This window comes from Pipistrellus kuhlii, unplaced genomic scaffold (genome assembly GCF_014108245.1).
Source record: "Pipistrellus kuhlii isolate mPipKuh1 unplaced genomic scaffold, mPipKuh1.p scaffold_m20_p_3, whole genome shotgun sequence".
NCBI classification, from domain to species: Eukaryota; Metazoa; Chordata; class Mammalia; order Chiroptera; family Vespertilionidae; genus Pipistrellus; species Pipistrellus kuhlii.
The window spans coordinates 151,620,835-151,643,506 of NW_023425529.1; the positions used below are offsets into that span (position 1 = coordinate 151,620,835).

General features: G+C 40.5%; 1 protein-coding gene across 5 annotated transcripts in view; it reads left to right on the plus strand.

Moving 5' to 3' along the window:
• Window positions 1-22,672, plus strand: part of CLYBL (citramalyl-CoA lyase) — a 218,964-nt gene that overhangs the window by 115,685 nt on the left and 80,607 nt on the right. For all 5 annotated transcript variants that reach the window (XM_036454691.2, XM_045588764.1, XM_036454690.2 and 2 more), the window contains exon 2: window positions 9,615-9,801. In XM_036454691.2, the coding sequence (XP_036310584.1) occupies window positions 9,615-9,801 (187 nt within the window). The remainder of the gene's footprint in view (window positions 1-9,614; window positions 9,802-22,672) is intronic.

The window sequence follows — 22,672 nt, forward strand, 5'->3', positions numbered from 1 at the left end:
ATTGATGTATTATTTTAAAACGATGCTCTATATGTTTTCTTATTATTTCTTATGTTTATAGATACATGAGAATGTATCAAAACTTATTAGGATTTGTGGAGGCAATTTCTAAAGATCAAGGACACGTAAGAGATTATTCTTTTTTTCTGGTCCCGGAACACCAATTTCTGAACTTGAATGCAGCACAATGTGTTTTATAATAATACACTTTGGGGGGAAATGTAAAATGATATGGCCACTGTGGAAAGCAGTATGATGGTTCTTCAAAAATTTAATATAGAATTACCATATAATCGATCAAATAGATCAATTCCACTTCTGGGAATATATCCAAGGCATTGAAAGCAGAGACTCAAACAGATATTTGTACATCAGTGTTCATGACAGCATTATTCCTGTAAGTTTGACTATTTCAAATGACTGTTTCTTCTGGTTGATCTTGAAAAGAAATTTTTTTTATTGGTTTCAGAGAGAAAGGGAAAGGGAGAGAGATAGAAACATCAATGATGAGAGGGAACCAATCGATGGATTGGTTGTCTCCTGCACACCCCGCACTGGAAACTGAACCCACAACCCAGGCATGTGCCCTGACTGGAAATCGAACCCTGAACTCCTGGCTCATAGGTCAACGCTCAACCACTGAACCTCGGCAGCCGGGCTAGAGATCCTTTCTCATAAACACGGTCAATATGCAGTTTCAGGACTTCTTTCTGGGGGGCAGGGGGCCCAGGGGAGCCTACGTAATGCCTTCTGGCAGCCTTCTCTTCCTACTCCGATGAAGAGTGAGTCACCTCTCGTGCCCCTTGGCTTCTGTTCTCTATTGGCCTCATGTGGTCTGTCCCTGGGTGTTCTCTGGATGTAGGTGGTGCACAGGGTTTGTCTGCAGGCTTTGCTGGAGCCCTACTCTCACAGGTGCTGCTTAGGATGGAGACTCTCAGTGCCCTGTCCTGGCTGTCCTCCTGGATCCTCTGATAGTGCGTCTCACTCCTGCAGCACAGGCAGAGGGCCCGTAGAAACTTCCAGATTTCTCACACATCCTGGGGGAGTAGGAACCTCCTGCTCTAGCCCTTTGTGTTGCTATGTCTACTCAATCCACTGCCCCATGACCTTTCCTTCCAACGTTTGAAATGGGAAGTTGGCACAGTCGGTTTTTTGCTTTCAGCTGTGCCCTCAGCTTACCTTGAGTTTTGTCACCTCTCTACCCACTCAACTAATGTTTGAGTGTTAATTAGTGTGCAGGTTCCTGGGATGGGAATGGGCCTGACAGAACCCTCCCCCCGTCTCATCACACCCACTGTCCCCCTCGGAGCTTCTCTCAACTTCCAAAGGGCCTGGGCCCTGACAATGGCAGAGACTTCCTTTACTTTTAGTCCCCCACCCTTGCTCACTTTGCTCCTGGGAGCTCTAGGTTAAGGCCATCAAACTTTGGAAATTAGACTTCCTTCTCTGTTAAAAAGGCACATTTATGATCTCACTGTGGAATTGATATCAAACTCTAATTTGAGATTCTAAGCGCAGCATGGATTTCTTGGTGTTTACTACCCCAAATCTTTGCCGTGATGGCTACTGATTCAGTGGGTGGGGGAGACAGAGCACCATGATTTCCGAGTGAGGAAACTACCCCTCCTCTGAAAATATCTTTCTCCAGTCCCTGATTAGCACCCAACTCCCCTGCCTAAATCTGGTAGGATTACATTCAGTAACTGTTAACGACCCACCACCCAAGCCCTGTCCAGGATTAGTAAAACACTTGCTGACCCTGGTCGGAGGGTCTCATCCTTGGCTGCACTTCAGGGTCTCCCTCGAGCTTTAGAGAAGCACCAAGTCCTGGGATCACTACAAGGCTCAGTTTTAATTGGTTTGGGTGTGGCCTGGATTGTTTTTCTTTTCTAAGTTCCCCAAGTCAGTGGTTGGCAAACTCATCAGTCAACAGAGCCAAATATCAACGGTACAACGATTGAAATTTCTTTGGAGAGCTAAATTCTTTAAACTTAAACTTCTTCTAACTCCACTTCTTCAAAATAGACTCGCCCAGGCCATGGTATTTTGTGGAAGAGCCACACTCAAGGGGCCAAAGAGCCGCATATGGCTTGCGAGCTGCAGTTTGCCAACCACAGCCCCAGGTGATTATAATGTGCAGTCAAAGTATAGAGCTCTGTACTACCTCTCAGCTTAGTAAATAAACCGCTACCTTGAGTGTAGAAGTCACATCTAAGTTGTAAGTGCTCAAATGGACACTAGCATAGGTGGTTATTACTGCTATTTCTAATATTGTTAGCAGTTTGAGTGTTAATTTTTTCCATCAGAAAAACTTTTCTTTAAACATGGACATTTTTCATGTTTGCTGCATTTTTCAGTTATGATCTTACTACTGTCACAGCCTTCTATGTGTATTTATATGGGTAGCACATGACTCACTTCAGTCTTTTTTGTGGGAGCAGACTTTCCTGCATTAGGGCAGTGGCTGCCCGCTGGAATCATCTAGGGTGGTCCTCCAACTTGGCTACGCATCATGATCAGGAGGGAGATTTTAGAAGTCCCAGGGCCTAGGCCTCACTGCTGACTAATGCCATCACACTTCCTTAGGTGGGGGCTTTAGGGTCAGCATATTAGAAAACTCCCCAAGTGATTGCAATTTGCCCTCAAGGTTGATTTTCTCAAACTTTCATTTGATAGGCACACCCCCGGGGAGTTGTTAATGTGCAGGTTCTGACTCAGTGGGAGCTGGAGGTGGGGCCTCAGAGTCTGCATTTCTGACAGGCTCTTATGGGAGAGGAGCTGCTCCTGTGAGATATGGGAGATGCTCACAGGAGAACGGTAAGAGACCAGTGATGCTGCTGGTCTGCAGCAGCACCTCTCTTGAGTGGCAAGGACCTCAAGAGCTTCAAAACAAAACAAAAGCACAGAGCCTGGGCCCTGTTACCAGCGGATGGAATTTGATTGCAGTGGATGGGGTCCAGAATTGAACACCAGTTTTTAAAAGTTCCCCGGGGGATGGTTACGTAGATTCCCAGGTTGAGAGCACCTGCAGCGCTGGGGACTAGCTCGGCCTCCATTTCATATAAATGGTTAATAAGTGGCATCAGAGAGAGGAAGAAGGGGCCCCCTCCAGCCAGAAGGACCTCCTGGGCCTGCTGAGGGATGTCTTGTCTAAAGAAGATCCCCTCTGTGGAGAGAACTCACCATAAGGTGGCCAGATTTTCTTCCAACGCATCTTAAGCCCCTGTTTTGCATATTGTTTGAATATATTTACATGTTGACTCAAAATATGTAAGATACCATAAAATAAGTTAGAGCTTGTCGCCTACTGCAGTTGTGTTCATACACAGTAGTCAGTGCTGAACACACTCAAGTAGGGAACAGATTTTCATGCAGCTGGGCATGGGGGAAGGAGAAGGCTCACCAGCAGCAGGTGGAGGAGGGGTTGCCCAGTGACAGCCTCTCCTGGACGGTAGAGTCTGCAACAGAACCTGAAGCCTGACCCTCTCTACACCTTTCTTCTTATTATTATTCCAGTTTTGCCACCTTTGGTCTCTTTTCCCCTCATGCTTCATCATGTATGGTCTTTAGCCTTCCTGACCTGGCTTTCAGGCCATCCTTTGCATGTTCCTCCTGGACCTTCTGGGCATGTCCTGTTTCTTTTATGCTGCTTCCCCACGGTGCTCAGCACAGTGTGGGTCAGGGCCACTGTGTACAATTGTGTAGGGTGGGGCACCTACAAAGGGATATGAGTAGTAGGGGCTGGGTTTCAGCTCATCTCCATTCACCAAAGCATGCTGCCTCAGGAACAGTATGTTACCTGCTGGAACAGTATGTTACAAGGGGCACCTTTTTCTAATTTGTACAAAGGTACCTGACACGTGTGCTAGTGCAGGTCACTCAATGGATGCTTACTGAGTAAGTCCTCACAGAATGAATGGATGACTGACTGACTGAATGCATGAATGAATGAATACATGTAATAACCAAGTTGGGGCAGTGAGGATAAAAAAGAGGCTTTTGTAATCATCTAGGTGAAGGTTAGTGAGATCCTAAATGGATGTAAACTATAGAGAAGGAGGGAATAAATAAAAGAGAAGAAGCAACAGGCCATGGGTTGGATTGAAGATTCCATGATGGCAAAGGAGAGAGGGAATGAAAATTGCCTTCTACCTGTAATCACCATTAAAACTTGAGTGTTGCACAAGAAGAATAGGATATGTGGTTGCAGATCAGTCGTATGCACCCACTTCTGGGAAGAGCTGGTTTTGGTTAGGTAGCAAGGTGACAGAAATTGTATGCCTCTCATATGTGGAATCCTGTGCTGAAAAGTGTTGGGGAGATGTAAGACCACCCTTCCCTCAGAGAGCTTATGATCTCATTAAGGCGCTGGAGACAGGATTTCTGATACAGGGTTATACTGACTAGTGTTGGGCATGGGTAACAGGTGTCAGATAATCATAGCTATGTGTGCATGCTGCTTTACTGCTGTGCTGAACTCTCCCCTGTATGAGGTAGCTATTTTGTTGCTTCTCACTGAAGAGGACATTGACACTGAGAGTGGCTTGCTTCTCATTCCATCTTCTGACTGCCAATCACAATATTGGGTTGAACTATATAAAGGTACCGTTTTTTGCAGGTCAAAAATTGTTAGAAATCAGCAATGTCATATAATTCATCCAAACACTTTCCACTACATTATGCTCCCATTTGAGACCTTTTTGCTGTGTCCTCACATGGTGTAAGGGGCAAGAAAACAATCTGTGGTCTCCTCTATAAGGGCACTAATCCTGTTCATGAGGGCTTCACCCTCATGATTAATCATCTCCCTAAGGCCCCATGTCCTGATACCATCCCATTGGAGATTAGGTTTCAACATATGAATTTGGGGAGAGAGGCACAAACATTCAGTCTATAACAATTCACAAAAGAATTTATGTCAAAGTATTTGAAGTTACTGTGTCAAGGAGCAAAACCTTTTAAAATCTCTCTCTTTTTTTAAAGTCTCCTCATTGGTGTCATCAGTTGGCTCTTCAGAAAGCTTGTGCTGCCTTGATTAACTTCAGTCTTGATAGCAGAACCAATCCTTTGCTGGTTCTGCTTTGGTTATGACAGTGATTTAAAGACAAGGGAGTTTAAAGATGAATAGTCAAGAAAAGCTTAGGGATCAGGGAGACCTTGAACTGAGCTTGAAGGATTCATAAGGTTCAAATAAACTGAGAGGGGAAACTTTTTCATCAGAAGCAAAGGTACAGTGGAAACAATGAACATGTCATATTGTGGAGACATCACAATTTTATTTTTCTTGGGTGGATAGTTACTTCATGGGAATAGTGGGATATAAACTGAGGAAAGGAATATCAACTGAGACTGAACTTCACCAGGTAGGTCATGGGGAGTTGTTGACAGGTTTTGAGCAGGGGAAGAGATGAGCAAAACATTATTTTCATGATTTCAGCAGACTTTGGGAAACCAGAAACATTTTATTGTTGTATTTTTTAATTTTTAAAAATATATTTTTATTGATTTCTGAAAGGAAGGAAGAGGGAGAGAGAGATACAGAAACATCAACGAGAGAATCACTGATTGGCTGCCTCCTGCACACCCCCCATCAGGGACTGAGCCCACAGCCCAGGCATATGCCCTTGATGGGAATCGAACCTGGAACCCTTTAGTTCACAGGCCAACGCTCCATCCACTGAGCCAAACTAGCTAGGGCTGTTCTTAAACCAGAAACATTTTTAATAGTGGCAGAATATTTGTTTGAATGGTCATCTGTTTTAAAAATCATACATCATATAAATATCCTAGGAGTGATTTGCCTTAGTGACAGTGGTCTGACTTGTTATACCAGAGATGACATGTGACAGTGGTCTGACTTGTTATACCAGAGATGACATGTCAGCCGTGTCTGGGTGGCTCAGGATCTGAGATTCAACAAGTTTGGAGATCATAGTGGCTGGACCCAAAATGATGCTGAGCAGCTATTTCACACTGAGGAAATCTCAACTTCTCCAAGTGAAGGTCAGTTGCCGCTGGGACAAAGATGTCCGGGCATTCAAGCTGTCAGACACGTGGAAAGGAAAGGTGAGGAAGGACCCTCTTTACACTACAGCTGCTCTGATCCTCACATTGGTTATTTGCCGGGGCTGACCAGCAGCCCCTGAACAACCAATGAACAGATGACTCCAACACAGTGTCACTGTGAAAGAGAGAGCTAAGGGGTTGCCTGGCTCAAGGGACCGAGCTCCCTTGATTGCCTGCCTCGTTAGCCTTTTATTACAATAGCAGTTTGAGATAAAGCTTATCTTTTAGATACAATCAGTAAGGTAAATAATATTGGGGACACACACGTGTTTGAAATGTCCTTTAAGCAAGGACACCCGAAAGATTAAGCATAAGGATTCCAGTAAACACCCGGGAGTCTGCACAGGCACAGACTGGTTTGGAAATGTCAGGGAATAATTAGGGGCGCCACCTTCAACATTTCCCTGTCTCCCTAAGTGGGAATTACGATAAACTGGTGGCCTTCCACATAGTACGTTCCTTTGCTCAGAATGTTCTCCTTACAAACTTTCCAACCACGTCTCATGTGCTCCTCAATAGTTGTTACACATGTGGTTACTACAAATCCTAATGAGAAGTGACTTTACACCAAGCTTTTTTTGGAAATAAAACTTCCATTTCTTTTAATAGCATTTTTGCTATTTTTAAGGAAATGTATATTGAAAATTCTGTTTTCCAGTGTGAATGATAAGTGAAATGTGATTGTTGCTGCTACATCATTATATTTCTTCCCTTTTGAAAAAGACAAATCAGATATTTTCAATCAAAATGATATTTCAATCAGATATTTCAATTCAGTGCAAAATGATGACGAATATCTCAGGCATCCTTAATTAGCAGGCCAATATTTTATATTAATTAAAATGTCTGCTAAAACATGTACACTTTAAAAATCCACCTATATTTCACCAAACCTTACATAGCACAATGCTTATTTGTGAAAAAATAAGACAGACTCGAATTTTAGAGTTTATAAGTGTTGGCAGCATGAAGGAATGAGGGGTCCACACAGCATCGGTAGGCCCTAGAGAGATAGGGTTTTTCTTGAGATACATCATCGGAAGGCACACTAATCATGGCAAAATGCTACAACCAGTCAAAATAGTTGGTAGCATTAACTTAGGTAACTACCAAATAGACCTTTGGTAAAGAGTCAAGCCGACCTGGTTTGGGATAGGATGCTATTGGTTATCCAGGAGAGTAAACAGGGCATTACCAGTTCGCTGGGGTTTTACCCTCTCCCTACCTGGAGTCTTCATGGCATTCAGCTCTGTCTGTGGGTAAGGCCGGCTTCCTGGTGTGTGACTGGGCTTAGGAGAGTCTGGTGCTTAGTTTGATGTTCTTCTATCACCATCTTGAAATTCCAAATAGATTTTGAACAAGGGGCTCCACATTTTGATTTTACATTGAGCACTTCAAATTATGTAACTAGTCCTTTCCTGATTCTAAAAGCTGATTTCACCTTCTTTATAATATACTTCTTCATCAAATTTTGTGCACTGGGTGGGGGGAGAGGGAGAGTCCCTCAGCTCGGTCTGCACCCTCTCACAGTCCAGGACCCCTTGCTCCTTACTGCCCTCCTGCTTGCTGTTCCTTAGTGCTGCTGCGGAGGCGAGAGAGGCTCCCACCACCACCGCTGGGCGGTGCTCCCCCTGTGGAGGAGCTGCCCCCTGGTGGTCAGTGTACATCATAACTACCGGTCATTCTGCCAGTCATTCCTCCAGTTGTTCTAACGGTCAGTTGATTTATATATTAAGTTTTTATTATATAAGACTAGAGGCCTGGTGCACAAAATTCGTGCATGGGGGTGGGGGAAGGTGTCCCTCAGCCCAGCATGTACCCTCTCCAATCTGGGGCCCCTCTCACAATCCAGGACTGCTGGTTTCCAACTGCTCGTCTGCCTGCCTTCCTGATTGCCCCTAACTGCTTCTGCCTGCCAGCCTGATCACCCCCTAACCACTCCCATGCCAGCCCGATTAATGTCTAACTGCTCCCCTGCCAGCCTGTTTCCCCCCAACTTCCCTCCTCTGCCAGCCTGGTCACCCCTAACTACCCTCCCCTGCAGGGTTGATTGCCTCCAACTGCCCTCTGTTGTAGGCCTGGTGCCTCCCAACTGCCCTCCCCTGCTGACCATCTTGTAGTGGCCATCATGTGTCCACATGGGGGCAGGATCTTTGACCACATGGGGGCAGCCATCTTGTGTGTTGGAGTGATGGTCAGTCTGCATATTACTCTTTTATTAGATAGGATAGAGGCCTGGTGCATGAGTGGGGACAAGCTGATTTTCCCTGAAGGATGTCCCGGATCAGGGTGGGAGTTCCCTTGGGGTGTGGGGCAGCCTGGGCGAGGGGCCTGTGGTGGTTTGCAGGCCAGCCACGCCCCCTGGCGACCTAAGCGGAGGTTCGGTTATCTGGAATTTATTTACCTTCTACAATTGAAACTTTGTAGCCTGGCGTAGAGGCTTAGTCTAGCAAGGGCAGGTGGAAAGCTTGGCTTCCTCCATTGCCTGGGAAACCCAAGCCTCCTTCCTGCTCTCAGTGGCTATAGCCATCTTGGTTAGGTTTATTTGCATACTCGCTCTGATCGGCTGGTGGGTGTGGCTTGTAGGTGTAGCAGAGTGGTGGTTAATTTGCATATTACTCTTTTATTAGGTAGGATTATGGGATAAAAACTTGGTTTTCCCAGGATCAAACTAGGGACCAGGGGAGGAGGAGGGTAAGGGCTACAGTGAGCCATCAGAGCTTCTGGCCAACTCCTCTTATTTCCTCAGGAGGCCAGACTGAGCACAGTAGGAAAAGGAAGGAGAGCGAAGTATCTAGGAGCAGGCGGGGGCTATTGACAGCTAGAGTTTCTCTATTAAGAACAACAGCAGCTGCTACTACTCTTGCTACGCCCACCACGCATCAAGGAGCTAATATCTGCCAAGCTCTCGCTAAGTGCTTCTTGTGCATTAGTTCCTCTTTCTTAATCCTCTTCACATCTTGCAAAATGAGTATTTCTATAAATGAAGACTCTGAAGTTTCTAGTAATTAAATTGCCTGCAATTACAGAGCTAGTAATGGTCTTTTCTCATTAACTGTCCTTTCTACTCTAGAAGTGGCCAACTATCTTTTGTTGTTAAAATTGAACTTGAATCACTTATTTGTCTACTAGAAAAGACTCGGGCTTACATAGTTTTTATTCTATTTTTTAATTTTCATATAACTGTTGATAGTGTTGTTATTTAGGAACTTTTGGATATAAATATGCCTTTCCTTTTTCTCTATGGATATCTGGACAGCATACTAATACTAGAAGTGTTTTCCCAAGAAGAAATAAGTACACTCCTTTTCTCAGAAAATTGTGCCTCTAAACAATGTTATATATTAGTAAACCTCAGCCCAAATTACATTTTGTTTCTTGGTTATTTCTGTTATTATTGTTTTCCTCCTTGTTATGTGTGATTGTCTCCTGCCATAATTAAAACAGGGTATCCATGTTTTCTATTATAATTTTGAATTAAAGTGAGGTTTTTCAAAAACTTGTAAATAAACTCTATTCTGGACTAATCCCAATCACGTCTCCCGCAGGGAAGCTTCTCTGACGGCCGATGTGCCCAGGCGTGGCTATAGTTCCTCATCCAATCACAAGTACATTCCCCGGAGGGCAGTGCTGTATGTACCTGGAAATGATGAAAAGAAAATAAAGAAGATTCCATCCCTGAATGTAGATTGTGCGGTGCTCGACTGCGAGGATGGCGTGGCCATGAACAAAAAGGTAATGGCGTAATTTTTTTTGCTAAGGATGGGAAAAACAAACGGATTGAAATGTGGTGCTCTCCTGGGAACATTGGCTTGCTTATATGGAAAGATTTGACTGCTCTCCCCTTTTGCTGATGACTAATCTATCCTTCACTCAGCTCTTGTATGAGTTCTGAATGTGCGTCTCTTTTCTCCAAGAGAAAGGACAAATCAGGTCCTGCAGGACATTCAGCTATGTGTGTGTAAAAAGAAATAGTCACAATCCTTTTTGTCCCTGATATTTGCTAGTTTGGATAAGTGACTTATTTTTAGAAATGTAGCATAAATTTTTCAAGCCAGTAAGAAGCAATTAGGAATTTATTTATTTATTTATTCATTATTTTTACTGCCAGGTATATTAAGTAGTGGTCTTGTCTCTTATGGGACAAGTGCCAAGAAAATAAAAGAGAGTTTCTACAGATAAGTCACTATTTTCTCTACTTACTTAAAGGCAAACTGTGCATAGAACTTAGGGTTGCAGCTTTTGGCTGACTTACACATGGCCTGACCAGAGAAATGAGCCTCAGAAAACATCCAATTGTAAACAGGTACAAAAGATTCTTGCTGGATTGTGGCATTGTGGGGGCTTTTGATTCATTTTGGTTCGCCTAACTTCATTTTCCAGGTTTTTATTATGAACATGGATTTTTTTTCAATAATTAGGTGAAATATGTAAATCATTAGAACCATAATTAATGTTTGCATTGGACTTTCTTTGTTAAAAGCATGCTTTCACTTGACGTTTATCTAGTCCCTAGACAGGGAGGTTGGCTGGGAATGGACTGTGGGGGTCTGGGGGCAGAGGAGCTGACCATCTCAATATATGCCTATTGGGATAGTTTTTTGCCTTGGGTGAATAGCATGGCTGTACTGTACAACTTTCTTGATTGATTGCTTTTTCTTGGAGATTCTAGCAAACAAATATTTGCTTTAAATTTTTAAGAAAGTTACCGTATTTTTCGGACCATAAGACGCTCCGGACCATAAGACGCACCAGTTTTTAGAGAAGGGAAATGAAGAAAAAAAGATTCTGAAACAAATAGTGTCCTAAAATATTTTATGTGTATTAAAACCCAACATCACAGTCATACACACATGTAATCAACCCTGTAAAGTAAACAGCAGCATTTAGAACCATTTTAGAGCCGGGCAAGTACACAGAGATCACACAGAGCCGGGCAAGTAAAAAAACTTTTTTTTTGAAGTATATGTGTAGGCTATATTTGGACCATAAGACGCAGGGACTTTTCCCCCCCACTTCTGGGGGGAAAAAAGTGCGTCTTATGGTCCAAAAAATACGGTAATTTCTAGCGTCTTCCTAATGGTCAATTCATGGCTTTCCAAGTATTTGGAAAAGGCTTAGAATAAGCATGTGGAATTTATAGTGTCTACTCAAGGTCTTTGACATGCACTAAGGAAAATACAATTAATCTTCTTTCTGCCAGAGATTAAGGTAAATCAGCCTTTTCTCAAAGGACATAATGTGACTCCAGCATGCTCCCTTCCAAAACTCCTGTGGTACACACTAAGATGAAATGTTATACTGTAATTCCAATTCTATGACCTAGGGCAATTAACTTTACTTCTTTGCCTCAATTTCTTATCTATACTCTGGGATAATAAAATCTTCTTTGTCAGGAACAGAGATTATTAGGAGGAAAAAATGTGATAAAAATGCCTCTGAGTAGCTTGATTTCCTACAAGAAATAGATTAGATAAATCCTGTAATAATCATGATTAGAGGGGAATTTATTTGGCATTTAGCACAGTGAGGCATTCAGTGCCCTCATGAACTTCTAATTACATTTCTTCACATGTCTTGAGGCCATCTTCTCATACCCACCTGAGGATGTGTCCTGCTATCCAGATGAGTTGGAAATGTGATGTGTTATTTCCTTCATTTCTTTTCTGTTCATCTGTGTTCCTAAGCTCATTCTTGTACCCAGAGCTCATTCTTTCTTTTAATAATTTTTTAATTGATTTCATAGAGGAAGGGAGAAAGAGAGAGAGAGAGAGAGAGAGAGAGAGAGAGAGAGAGAGAGAGAGAGAGAGAGAGAGAGAGAGAAAGAGAGAGAGAGAGACACATCAATGATGAGAGAGAACCATTGATTGGATGCACTGGGAATCCAGCCTGCAACCCAGAGATGTGCCCTTGATCGAAATCGAACCTGGTACCCTTCAGTTCGTAGGCTGACACTCTATCCACCACTGAGCCAAACCAGCTAGGACCAGAGCTCATTCATGTACCTGGAACCTAAGGAGGGGAAGGGGAGAAAAGAGTTTATGATGGACAAACCGTGCCTGCCCTCTTGGCATCTGCGTCTTCATCAGGACACTCTGGTTCTCCTAATACACTTAAACTTCACTTTAATTAATAGACACACTATTTTATGCATGGTGAGCTTTTTTTTTTTTTTTTTAAAGAGAAGTTCTTTTATAAAAAAATATATATATTTTATTGATTTCAGAGAGGAAGAGAGTGGGAGAGATAGAAACATCAAGGATGAGAGAGAATCATTGATCAGCTGCCTCTTGCACGCCCCACACTGGGGATTGGGCCGGCAACCTGGGTATGTGCCCTTGGCCATAATCGAACCTGGGATCCTTCAGTCTGCAGGCCCACACTCTATCGACTGAGCCAAACTGGCTAGGGGTGCACACTGAGCTTTTAATCAACTAAATTTCCCTTTCTTGTCCACAGAAAGTTCTGGCAAGTCAGACTAGTACTTTAAAAAAATAAATAAGTAAATAAAAATAAATTATTATTTTTTCTTAAAATCTCTATCTAGGATTTAATTTTATCTCATGCATTTCATTTCATAGCCCTAGCCTGAAATACAGTTAAGGCCTTTGTGGATTTTTATTTCATCATCCAACATTTATATTATCTGAGTATTTGACCATTATCCATACTGTATAAAATTTTAGCAACTTTCTGATGAAAATGTTGAAGAGGTTGGAGCCAGGTCCTACACAAACATGCCACTAGGAAATTCTGTTGCAGTTTATTTACCAAGCATCTACATAGTGCTGACTAAATGCCAGGCACTGTTCTAAGTAAGGGCTTTTTTTAAAAAAAATATATTTTATTGATTTTTTTACAGAGAGGAAGGGAGAGAGATAGAGAGCTAGAAACTTTGATGAGAGACCAGCTGCCTCTTGCACACCTCCTACTGGGGATGTGCCCGCAACCAATGTACATGCCCTTGACCGGAATCGAACCTGGGACCCTTCAGTCCACAGACACACGCTCTACTGCTGAGCAGCTCTACGGGCTTTTTGCATAACAACCCAGTGAAGTAGAGATATGTTCCTTCTACAGATAAGGAAACTGAGGCATGGAGAAGTCAACACCATTCTCCTAAAATTCAGTCTTTTCACAAGAATATTATAAGAGATTTTTTTATAGAGTCATTTCAAAATGAAGACCTTTCCTGCACACCTTTTAGGAACACTTTCTCCACACACCTTTGTGTGGCCAGAAGAATGAAGTTAGCCTTGAAAGACCCATGTCATTACCTAGTTGTTGCCACCTTCTTTTGGAAATGTAGACACAAAACTGGTAATAGGTACCATTTGCTGCATGTTTTCTGTGCATATGAAATGCTTTCTATTTTATTTCATTGAATCTTTACAGAAAAGTTTTGAAATATGCCCAAGGTCACAGTGCCAGTAAATGGCAGAATTGTATCTCCTAGAATTTTTGCCAATTGTCAGCCTCAAGTTTATTGTGGGCATATCCCATAATTAACCTTTTCCCCCTTTATTGGAAAGCTCTTTCTTTTTTTTCTTTTTTTTTGTCATCTTCGGGTGTTCCTTGGTTGTTCAAAGATTATGACAGGAATTTCATATATGCAAATTCTTTCAGCATCCTGGGACTATAATTCATTTAGACCTGGGATTTCAATTCATTTGAAATGTCTAGATAAGTCTGACATTTCTCACATATCTCACGTTATTTTTTCTGTCTTATAGTCACCTTTTAATATTTCTTGTTTATTATTTTTTAAATATTTTTTATTGATTTTAGAGAGAGAGGAAGAGAGAGGGGGAGAGAGAAACATTGATTGGTTGCCTCCAGCACGCACCCCAACTAGGGACCAAACTCGAAACCCCAGGCGTGTGCCTTGACCAATAATAACTGGCGACCCTTCAGTGCACCAGGCAACACTCAACCAACTGAGCCACACTGGCCAGATGGAGGAGACAGAGTATAGACCACTTTCAGTTCTTATTTCTTATGAAACACATGTTAAATCTCTCATTTCCGGTGATCTAGTTATATATACAGTTTTGCTAAACTAAACTATTGTTGCCCAGTTCAACTTCCTTGGTATTATTAAAATGTAGTCACTTCATTTGATATTTCATTTTATTTTTTAAAACTTATTTATTAATTTTAGAGAGAGAGAGGAAGGGAGAGAGAAACATCGATTTGTTGCTTCACTTATTTATGCACTCATTGGTTGTTTCTTGTATGTGCTCAGATTGGGGGTCAAACCCACAACTTTGCTTTATCAGGAATCTAACACAAAACCTTGGCACATTGAGACAATGCTCTAACTGAGCTACTGGGCCAGAGCTGTATCTCATTTTATTAATAGACTAACCCAGTATTTCATTTTATTGACCCTGTGTAGTATAGTCTTGTAATGAAAACAATAGGAGTTTTCAGAGCAGTTTCTAAGAATATAATACCTTCCACTGGGCTCTAATCCTGGTCTGCTAATCCAATCTGTGTTTAAGCAGCTCCTTCATGTCCAGGAAGGCACTACCACTTACCTTCCCAAGCGTGGGTGATGAAAAGATTGTATCCACTTCCTGCTTATCTTCTCCTCCTTGTTGTTAAATGCATGAGGAGATGCAGGCCTGTCTAAAACCCTGCTTGCTGGGACACAGTGAAAATAAGCCAAGTAATCACGGATTCCTGGTGAACCTCCATGACACTCGGCGGAGGCCAACATGGCAAAAATGGAGTAACTAGAAGCAGGATTCCAGGGCTGCTATTTTTATTTATTTACTTAAGTATTCATTATTTAAGTTTAAATATGTAAACATAAAAGCTCAGTATTTAAATAAGTATTGGGTACTCACTCAACCAGGCATCACGGCAAGCAGGAGGGCAACAAAGATGGCTGCATGGCCCCTGACCTGGAGGGGTCAAAGGCAGGTGGTGAATGAGGAAAAATAGTAAACAATTGTAAACTTACAAGACAAGTCTATAAAAATGCACACTTTTTATTATCATTTGATTCTAAGTATATTTTGATTTCCAGTTTGATCTCTTGGTTGAGCCATGAGATGCATTAGAGTGTTTCCCAAACTGTCTGTGGTGAAGAGCTAGTTTGGTTATTTTTATTTGTTATTGTTACTTTGCATTATTTTTAAAGCATTTCCAATCTATTGTCGGATTATACTTCTGCAAAATTCCCCAAAAAAAGAATTGCTAGAAAATTAAATGCTGCTTGAGTGTCATAGCGATGCCAATGCTATGGCAGTTTCTAAATTCCCATTCCCATTTTATTCTGCCCCTGCAGTGGTGTGGTCATGTCAGAGTGTGTGGGCCAAGAGTTGTCCCAGACTATTGTTTGAGCAGCAGAAACTTAGAATTTCAAAATTTCCAAGTGTATGGCAGATATTTTAATTCATTATTTTGTTACTGACTGCTAGATCACTGCATGATGGTTACCAAATGTGATCTGAATGATGTGGTTTTTGGAAATGTCCTGCTGTATGGCCTGTCACATGAGCCATTTTTATAAATGTTTTATGAGTGCTTAAGGAAAATATATATTTTCTGTTTACTAAAAGAAGATTTTTTTTATGTTTTCCAGTAGACCACTCTTGATGTTAAAATATCCAGATCTTTACTGATTTTCATCTGCTTGATATATCAGTTATTGGGCTAGTTGAAATTTACTCTCCAATGGAAAATTTGCCCATTTGTCTCTGTTGTTCTATCAGTTTTTGCTGCTCATAATTTGAGCCTATATTATTAGTTGATAGAAATTTAGAATTATATCTTCCTGGTATATCGAATCATTATTATTATTATGCACTGCTGCTCTTAATCCCCCCAAAAAGGTTTTTGTTTTAAAATTTGTCTATGTGATCTGATATGAATACGTCAGCTTTATTTTGGTTAGTATTTGCCTAGCATATTGTTTTCAGCCTTTTGCTTTTAACTTTTCTATATATTTGTTTTAAATATGTATCCTATTGTTTTTAAAAAATTTTATATCCATTTGGATAATATCTATTTTCTAACTGAAACAGTAATCCACTTGGTTTAATGTAATTACTGATAAATTTAAGTATACCAGTAATTATATTTAACTATATTTTTGTCCTGTTTTCCTCACCTGCTTTTCTTCTTTTTCTCATATTTTTTGCCTTTTAAGATTATTTGACATTTTTTGGTTTATTTTCATCAGTTCATTTTCCCTCTCTTTAGAGTTAGAAGCTATGACTATATTTCTAACTTTTATTGATTACCTTTGAAATTTTGCCACATATACTTAACAAAGCCTAAAATTAACCTGTATCTTCTTCCTGGACAACACAAGAATTTCAGAAAATTTTAAATTCCATCATCTTTCTTGTAGTTTATGTTATTTTTGCCCAGTATTGTAGTTATCTCTTTTAAACCTATGAATTTTGCATTATTAATATCAATACTTTGTATATATAGTAATTATTTATATTAACCTATATATTTTACCACTTTCTCTGCTCATTATTTCTTCTTGCATCTTCAGGTAACCTTTTTTTTCTCCTTATGTGCATCTTTCAGAATTTCCTTGTAGCTAAGATTTGTTGATAGAAAGCTGTCACAGTTTTTGTTTATTTGAAAATATCTTTGCTGTTAGGCTTCATACACAACTCTAGTTTGACAATTATTTTCTCTCAGAACTTGGAATATATTATTTCATTGTCTTCTGGTTAGTATTGCTGCTATTGAGAACTTCGTTGCCATCCGAAAACTAGATTACTTGACTTTTCTTCCTTGGCTTATTTCTAAGATATTTGTCTTTGGTATACTGAAGGTTTACTAAAATATTGACCACAGTTAATTTATTCCTTCTTCCCTCTCTTCTCTTTTTCCTTCTTTTACATAGTATAAGTTACTTTTACTATATTTGTGGGTTTGTGTCTTTTATCAGCTCTTTAAATTTCCACCCTTAGTACTTTAAACGCTGCTTCTAGTCCATCCTTTCTATATTTTCCTTCAGAGATGACAGATAGACATATTTAGGAGCTTTTTAGTCTATTTTCTTTGTCCTTTAATATATATATATATAAATATATATGTATGTTTCGGAGAGGAAGGAAGAGAGAGATAGAAACATTAATGATGAGAGAGAATCATTGATTGGCTGCCTCCTGCACGCCTTCTACTAGGGATTGAGCCCACAATTCAGGCATGTGCCCTTCACCAGATTTGAACCTGGGACCTTTCAGTCCACAGGCCGACGATCTTATCTACTGAGCCAAACCGGTTAGGGCTCCTTTAAAATATTTTTATATTTTTTTGTCTCCTTTTATCTCTGTGCTATATTCTGGATTGGTTCTTCATATCTAAGCAACAGTTTGTGTCTAATCTGTTTAACCCATCCTCTGGATATATTTTTTCATACATGGAAGTTCTGTTTTATTATTTTTCATATCTGTTGAATGTGCAAATTTCAGTATTTTTGCATCTCAATTGCTTTGTTGTTCACTGATTTATACTCATTATATGGACCCATATTGATTGGAATTAATTCTTGGAATTATAAGGGTCTAGGATGGGCAGGTTTTCCTCCAAAGAGAATGTGTGTCTGCCTGGAGTCAGGGATAATACTAATCTAAAGTTGCAGTTTATTTCCCCCACCTTACAGTTGTTGCAGGCGTAGAACATTATATTAGGTTTGATAGAGGCTTTGACTCCTAAATTTATAATTTTTTGACCTCTTGTAAATCAGAATTAAGCTTATTTGTTGTTATCATTTTACATTGGCCTCTGGAAATTTACCTTACCTTCTTATGATTCCAGCAATACATTAAAAAACACTTTTGTTGAAATGTATCCATTTCATAGTAGATGGTTCTTCAAGAGAATATGGTCTGCCACATTGCCAAAAGTAAAGTAGCCATTCTTTTTAAAAAAAATTATTGTAAACTTGAACAAAATTAGTCTAAAGTTTATTGTTATGCATAAAGAGTCAAATAGTTATGAAATAAAGCAGCCCCCTAACTATTATTTCATTTCCCCTCTCCAGCGAGAATCCCTTTTACCTTTTCTAGCTCATTATAGAATTCACTCCCATTTCTCTAAGTAACATACTTCTTGATTTCCCCCCCAATTTTAGGCATGATATTGACTCCTTGCTGTGGGATTTGTCTCTGTCCCCATTATCACCTTACCCCCACCACGGGTGAGCCGTCCCTCAGTTGTCTCAGTACAACTATATGTAACTTTGATGAGATTAGTATTTAGTACTGTATATAAACTGTTTAGAGTTGAACTATGTTGTAATAAACTAATTACCTTCCTTTTTGCCAACCTATTTTTTTGTTTGGGCTCAGTTTTCTATCCAACTGTCACTAATTTAATACCCACCTCTTCACTAGTTGTCTAAATCTCTTCATAATATGTTCAGAAGCATCCAGTATTTTATCATTTTCATCTTCTTGGAGAAATCTCTCTTTGAATTTTCTGGTCCCCTCAAGTCTGACTGTGACTCCTTCCCCTCTCTCCGGTGTTAAGATAGCCTGTCTTGTGTGTCCCAGGGCTTTGTGTATCTGGTATGCTTTCTTATTTGGGTGAACACAGCCTCTAATAATTCCTGAGAAAACATTCCCCTCTGAAGCACAGAAGCAACTTATATAAACATAAATTCATGTTCTTTCTAATTTGATTTGTGAAGAGTGGGGATAGGTCAGGAATTTATGGTCATAAGGGATCTTATACTGACCATTTAAGAAGTCAAAGGAGGAACTCTGAATTGTGATTCAAGAAAGGCTTTTCTATAGGAACCTAAGCTAATGAAACCTGGGATGTCACTTGTGGGCAAGTATTTTGATACAAACAGCCTGGTTCAGTGCAAAGGGTAGGGTGGTTGGCAACTGATGACCTGCTTGAATTTCCCTATCTTAACCCTTTCTGGCTAGGGAACTTCAGCCCTGTCATCCCCTGAGCCTTTCTTTTCTTGCCTGTCCCCATAGAGATGGGTAACAGTGAAACCTGCCCTGCCAGCCACAGGACCTGCTGTGAGACTCAAATAGAAAAACACTTTGTAAACTCTCAAGTGCTAAATAAATATTGCTTAAAAAAAAAAAAGGCAGCAATGTCATTTCTAAAGGAATAAAGCTTAGAAATTTTAGGAAAATGGATAGTGAGCACATCCTCTTTCACATAGAGGAACATATTTGATGGCCAAAAACAGAGACTTTGGAGCTAAACTGTATCTGGATTCTGTTAACATCTCATCCTAAACAATGTGGCATTGGGCAAATTATTCCACCTCTTTGTGCCTCAGTTTCCTCTTCTGTAAAAGAAGGGTAACCATAGTAAAAATAGTATTTACTCCCCAAAATTATATTAAATGGGCTATTTTTAAATATATATTTTTATTGATTTCAGAGAGGAAGGGAAAAGAAGAGATAGGAACATTAATGATGAGAGGGAACCATTGATTGGCTGCCTTGTGCACATTGGACTGAGCCCGTAACCCAGGCATGTGCCCTTGACTGGAATCAACCCTTTGATCTGTAGGCCAACACTCTACCCACTGAACCAAACCAGAGAGGGCTCAATGGGCTATTTTTTAAGTAGCTAGAACAGTGCCTGGCACAACATAAGTGATATCTGTGTTTGATTTAATACTTAAATAGCAGTTGTACTCCTGGGCACAGGTCTGATGTATAATTCAAGTCTCTGATGATTGCTTAGAATGCCTATGTGTGCTGGTATTGATTCATACCTTAGATTCCTGCCTGTCATAGGGTAAAATATTGGCACAGATAGGAGTCTGTCAAGTTTGCTATTGTTTTAACCTTCTCCCTAAACTATTGTAGACAAACAAAAAACTCTAGAGACAGCGAATCTGCCTGCGAGGGCCTGGGCCCTGTAAGCACAGTTCAGAGCAAGAGAGAACTGGGCTGAGCAAGACCCATTCACAGTGACTTTATCTGTATGGGAGCAGGACCGCCATGGGGATGGGGATGGGCTCTCTGAGGAGGGCTGCCTTTAGCAGTGTCCAGGGGAGCCCTTGGCCCATAGGGATAAGAGCAGGGACTCCCCCACCACCTGCTCTGCCTGGCACAGGGCACGGCTGCCAGGAGGCTGTCTCATCCAAGCTGTCTTCCGCTATGAAAAGCAAGAGGAAGCCATTTGTCCTCTGGCACCAGTCAGTTTTTCAGAAGTTCCACACACACCCCTCCATGGGCAGTATTCTTTACATACTTCTGCTCCCTCCATCCATCTTGGATATCAGGACACATGTGAGGCCTTAAGGAAGGTCAGTGATTGTATAGGCCAGGGGAGTGTGATAGTGTCCTCCATAGTAAGCCACTCTCAAGGTACCTCTTCCTGAACAAATAATTCATACAAGGACTCCTGTCAGATTCTGCAGAATCTACAGTCATTGCATTTGCGAATGAGTTGCTCGTTAAGAAACACCAACTATCAGTGAAGGTTATTGGCTCATTATTAATCTTTGAGTAATATGAATGATTTCCGGACACTCCTTGTTTTAAACCAGGTAACTCTTGAATTACTCTCTAATACCTTATGTGCCACTCACATGGAAGATCCTTTTCTACCCTGTGAACATATGTATTCTCTTTAATTTGTGCTCTCTTGTTTGACTTCATTTTGAGCATGTGTGCGCGCACACGCGCGCGCACACACACACACACACAAACACACACAAACACGGACACTAAAGCGCCATTTGTACTTACCATATGCACACACAAATCCATTTGGCTAAATGTTAAATACCTCAGTGCTGTCACTTTGAAATAAATTAGTAGACTAGCGAGGTGTACTCTCCCCACAGGGAGAAAGCTAACTGACGGGCAATGAATGTTTAAATGTATACAGGAGCGTGAGGAGCTAACTCTCCTTCAATAGGGGTGTGAAATTAGGATGGGAGGGCTCCTCTCCCAGGGGCCTTGCCTTTATTAAAAGACTTGAGAGCTTAGGATATTTCTTCAATAGGAATTGGGGTATCTGTGAGTCTTTTTGGAACAGTATGGAAAGCTGAACTGTGCTTAGCAACTCTGCAAGGTCTTTTTGATCCTTAAAGGTTCGGATATAAAAACCTATCCAGGTTTTTATTAAAGTAGTAAAGTATTTTCAGTCTTTTGTCAGTCTCTTCATATCCTTAAATAACCTGTCCTCTTTTGTGGATTAATTATTTTTTTAAAACCCAGAAAACAAAATACCCTCCACCTACCTTCATTGTTTTAGTCTTTAAAGCAAGCATCTTCTTAATGCAAGAATTAAAATATCTCTATTAGGGTCACAATAGTCAGCAATTTCCTTTTAATGAGCTCAACAAAATCTCTTTACAAAGAGATGCAGGCTTCAAATTGTCAGTTCTTTTCCTGCAATTCCTAGGAATCCAATTAAGTAAGACTTACTATGATCTCTAATATGAAATACCTGACTATGGAACGCCCAGGCATAAGCAATGACAATGAAACAGATCTTTCAGCTCCATCCAGCTCAAAATTAGGATTGTAAGAAATGAACCCAGATTTAATGAACTGCAACTTTTTAAAAGTGGTAACTGCAGCCATTTCCTCTGAAATGAACTAAGAAATAGCTTGGAGACTATAGTGAAAATCATTCAACTTATTCCAAATTTAGCTACCAATTAAAACCTCTTTTTTTAAACCAGGAAACTACAGGTGATTTTCATAAAATGAGCCCAAGAGGTTGCAGTCTGCTAAATTTCTATGACTAAAGAACAAGTACACATAGCCACCGCCAAAATAAAGGGGTGGCAGTAGAAAATCTTGCAGAGTAGCATACTCGATACCAAAGAATAGTGTTTTATTTCAAGTTTTCTTACTTTAGAGGCCACACTTCAAAATGAAGAATTAAGTCCCACCATGTTTTCAATAATAAATAAGTGGAAATATTTTAAGGCATAATGCAACATTTTTATTTAGAGAGATAACCAAAAAATAATAATATTATACTTTTACCATGTATTCTAACTATAGCAGAGCTTCTCAGGTTGGTGATGGACGTGGTGATATTGGTTTAATTTTTACTATAGATATGCTGTCTATTTCAAATATATTTTTACAATTTTCTCCATGTGATGCAATTGTGCTAACCATTGGTTAGAAATTAACCTCCAAAATTTAGCAGGTGGGCCCTGAATTTCCAGCTAATGTAGTCTAAGAAGCAGTGTGTTCTTTGGCAAAGAATTGATTAGCTCCAGATAACTAGACCAAAAATATCTCCTAGATATCTCTCTGAAGAGCAAAAGCCTAATGAGAAAGATGATCCAGTGAGCTGGCCTGAGGTAAAAGTGGGTTTTCCAAAGACTTCCCAAGTTTTTTTCAATTGAGAGTTGGGCCCCAAAAGGCTATTTCCCTAAGCCTATCAGCCATATTGTGTAATCTCCCTTTCCTACTAGCAGGAGAAGGTTGATGGTCTGGTCCAATTGATGCAGTGTTTGCAGGGAAGAGGGAGTGTCAAGAGGCTTTCTTTCCTGAAGCTGTGATGGATAGATGCATGTGGGAAAGAAAAGTAGACAAAGCCAATAAATGGAAAAAACAACAAAAACTTTTCCAAATAGTTTGAGGGAGCAGAGGGAGCCTGAAGTCGGTATGTAAAACCCAAC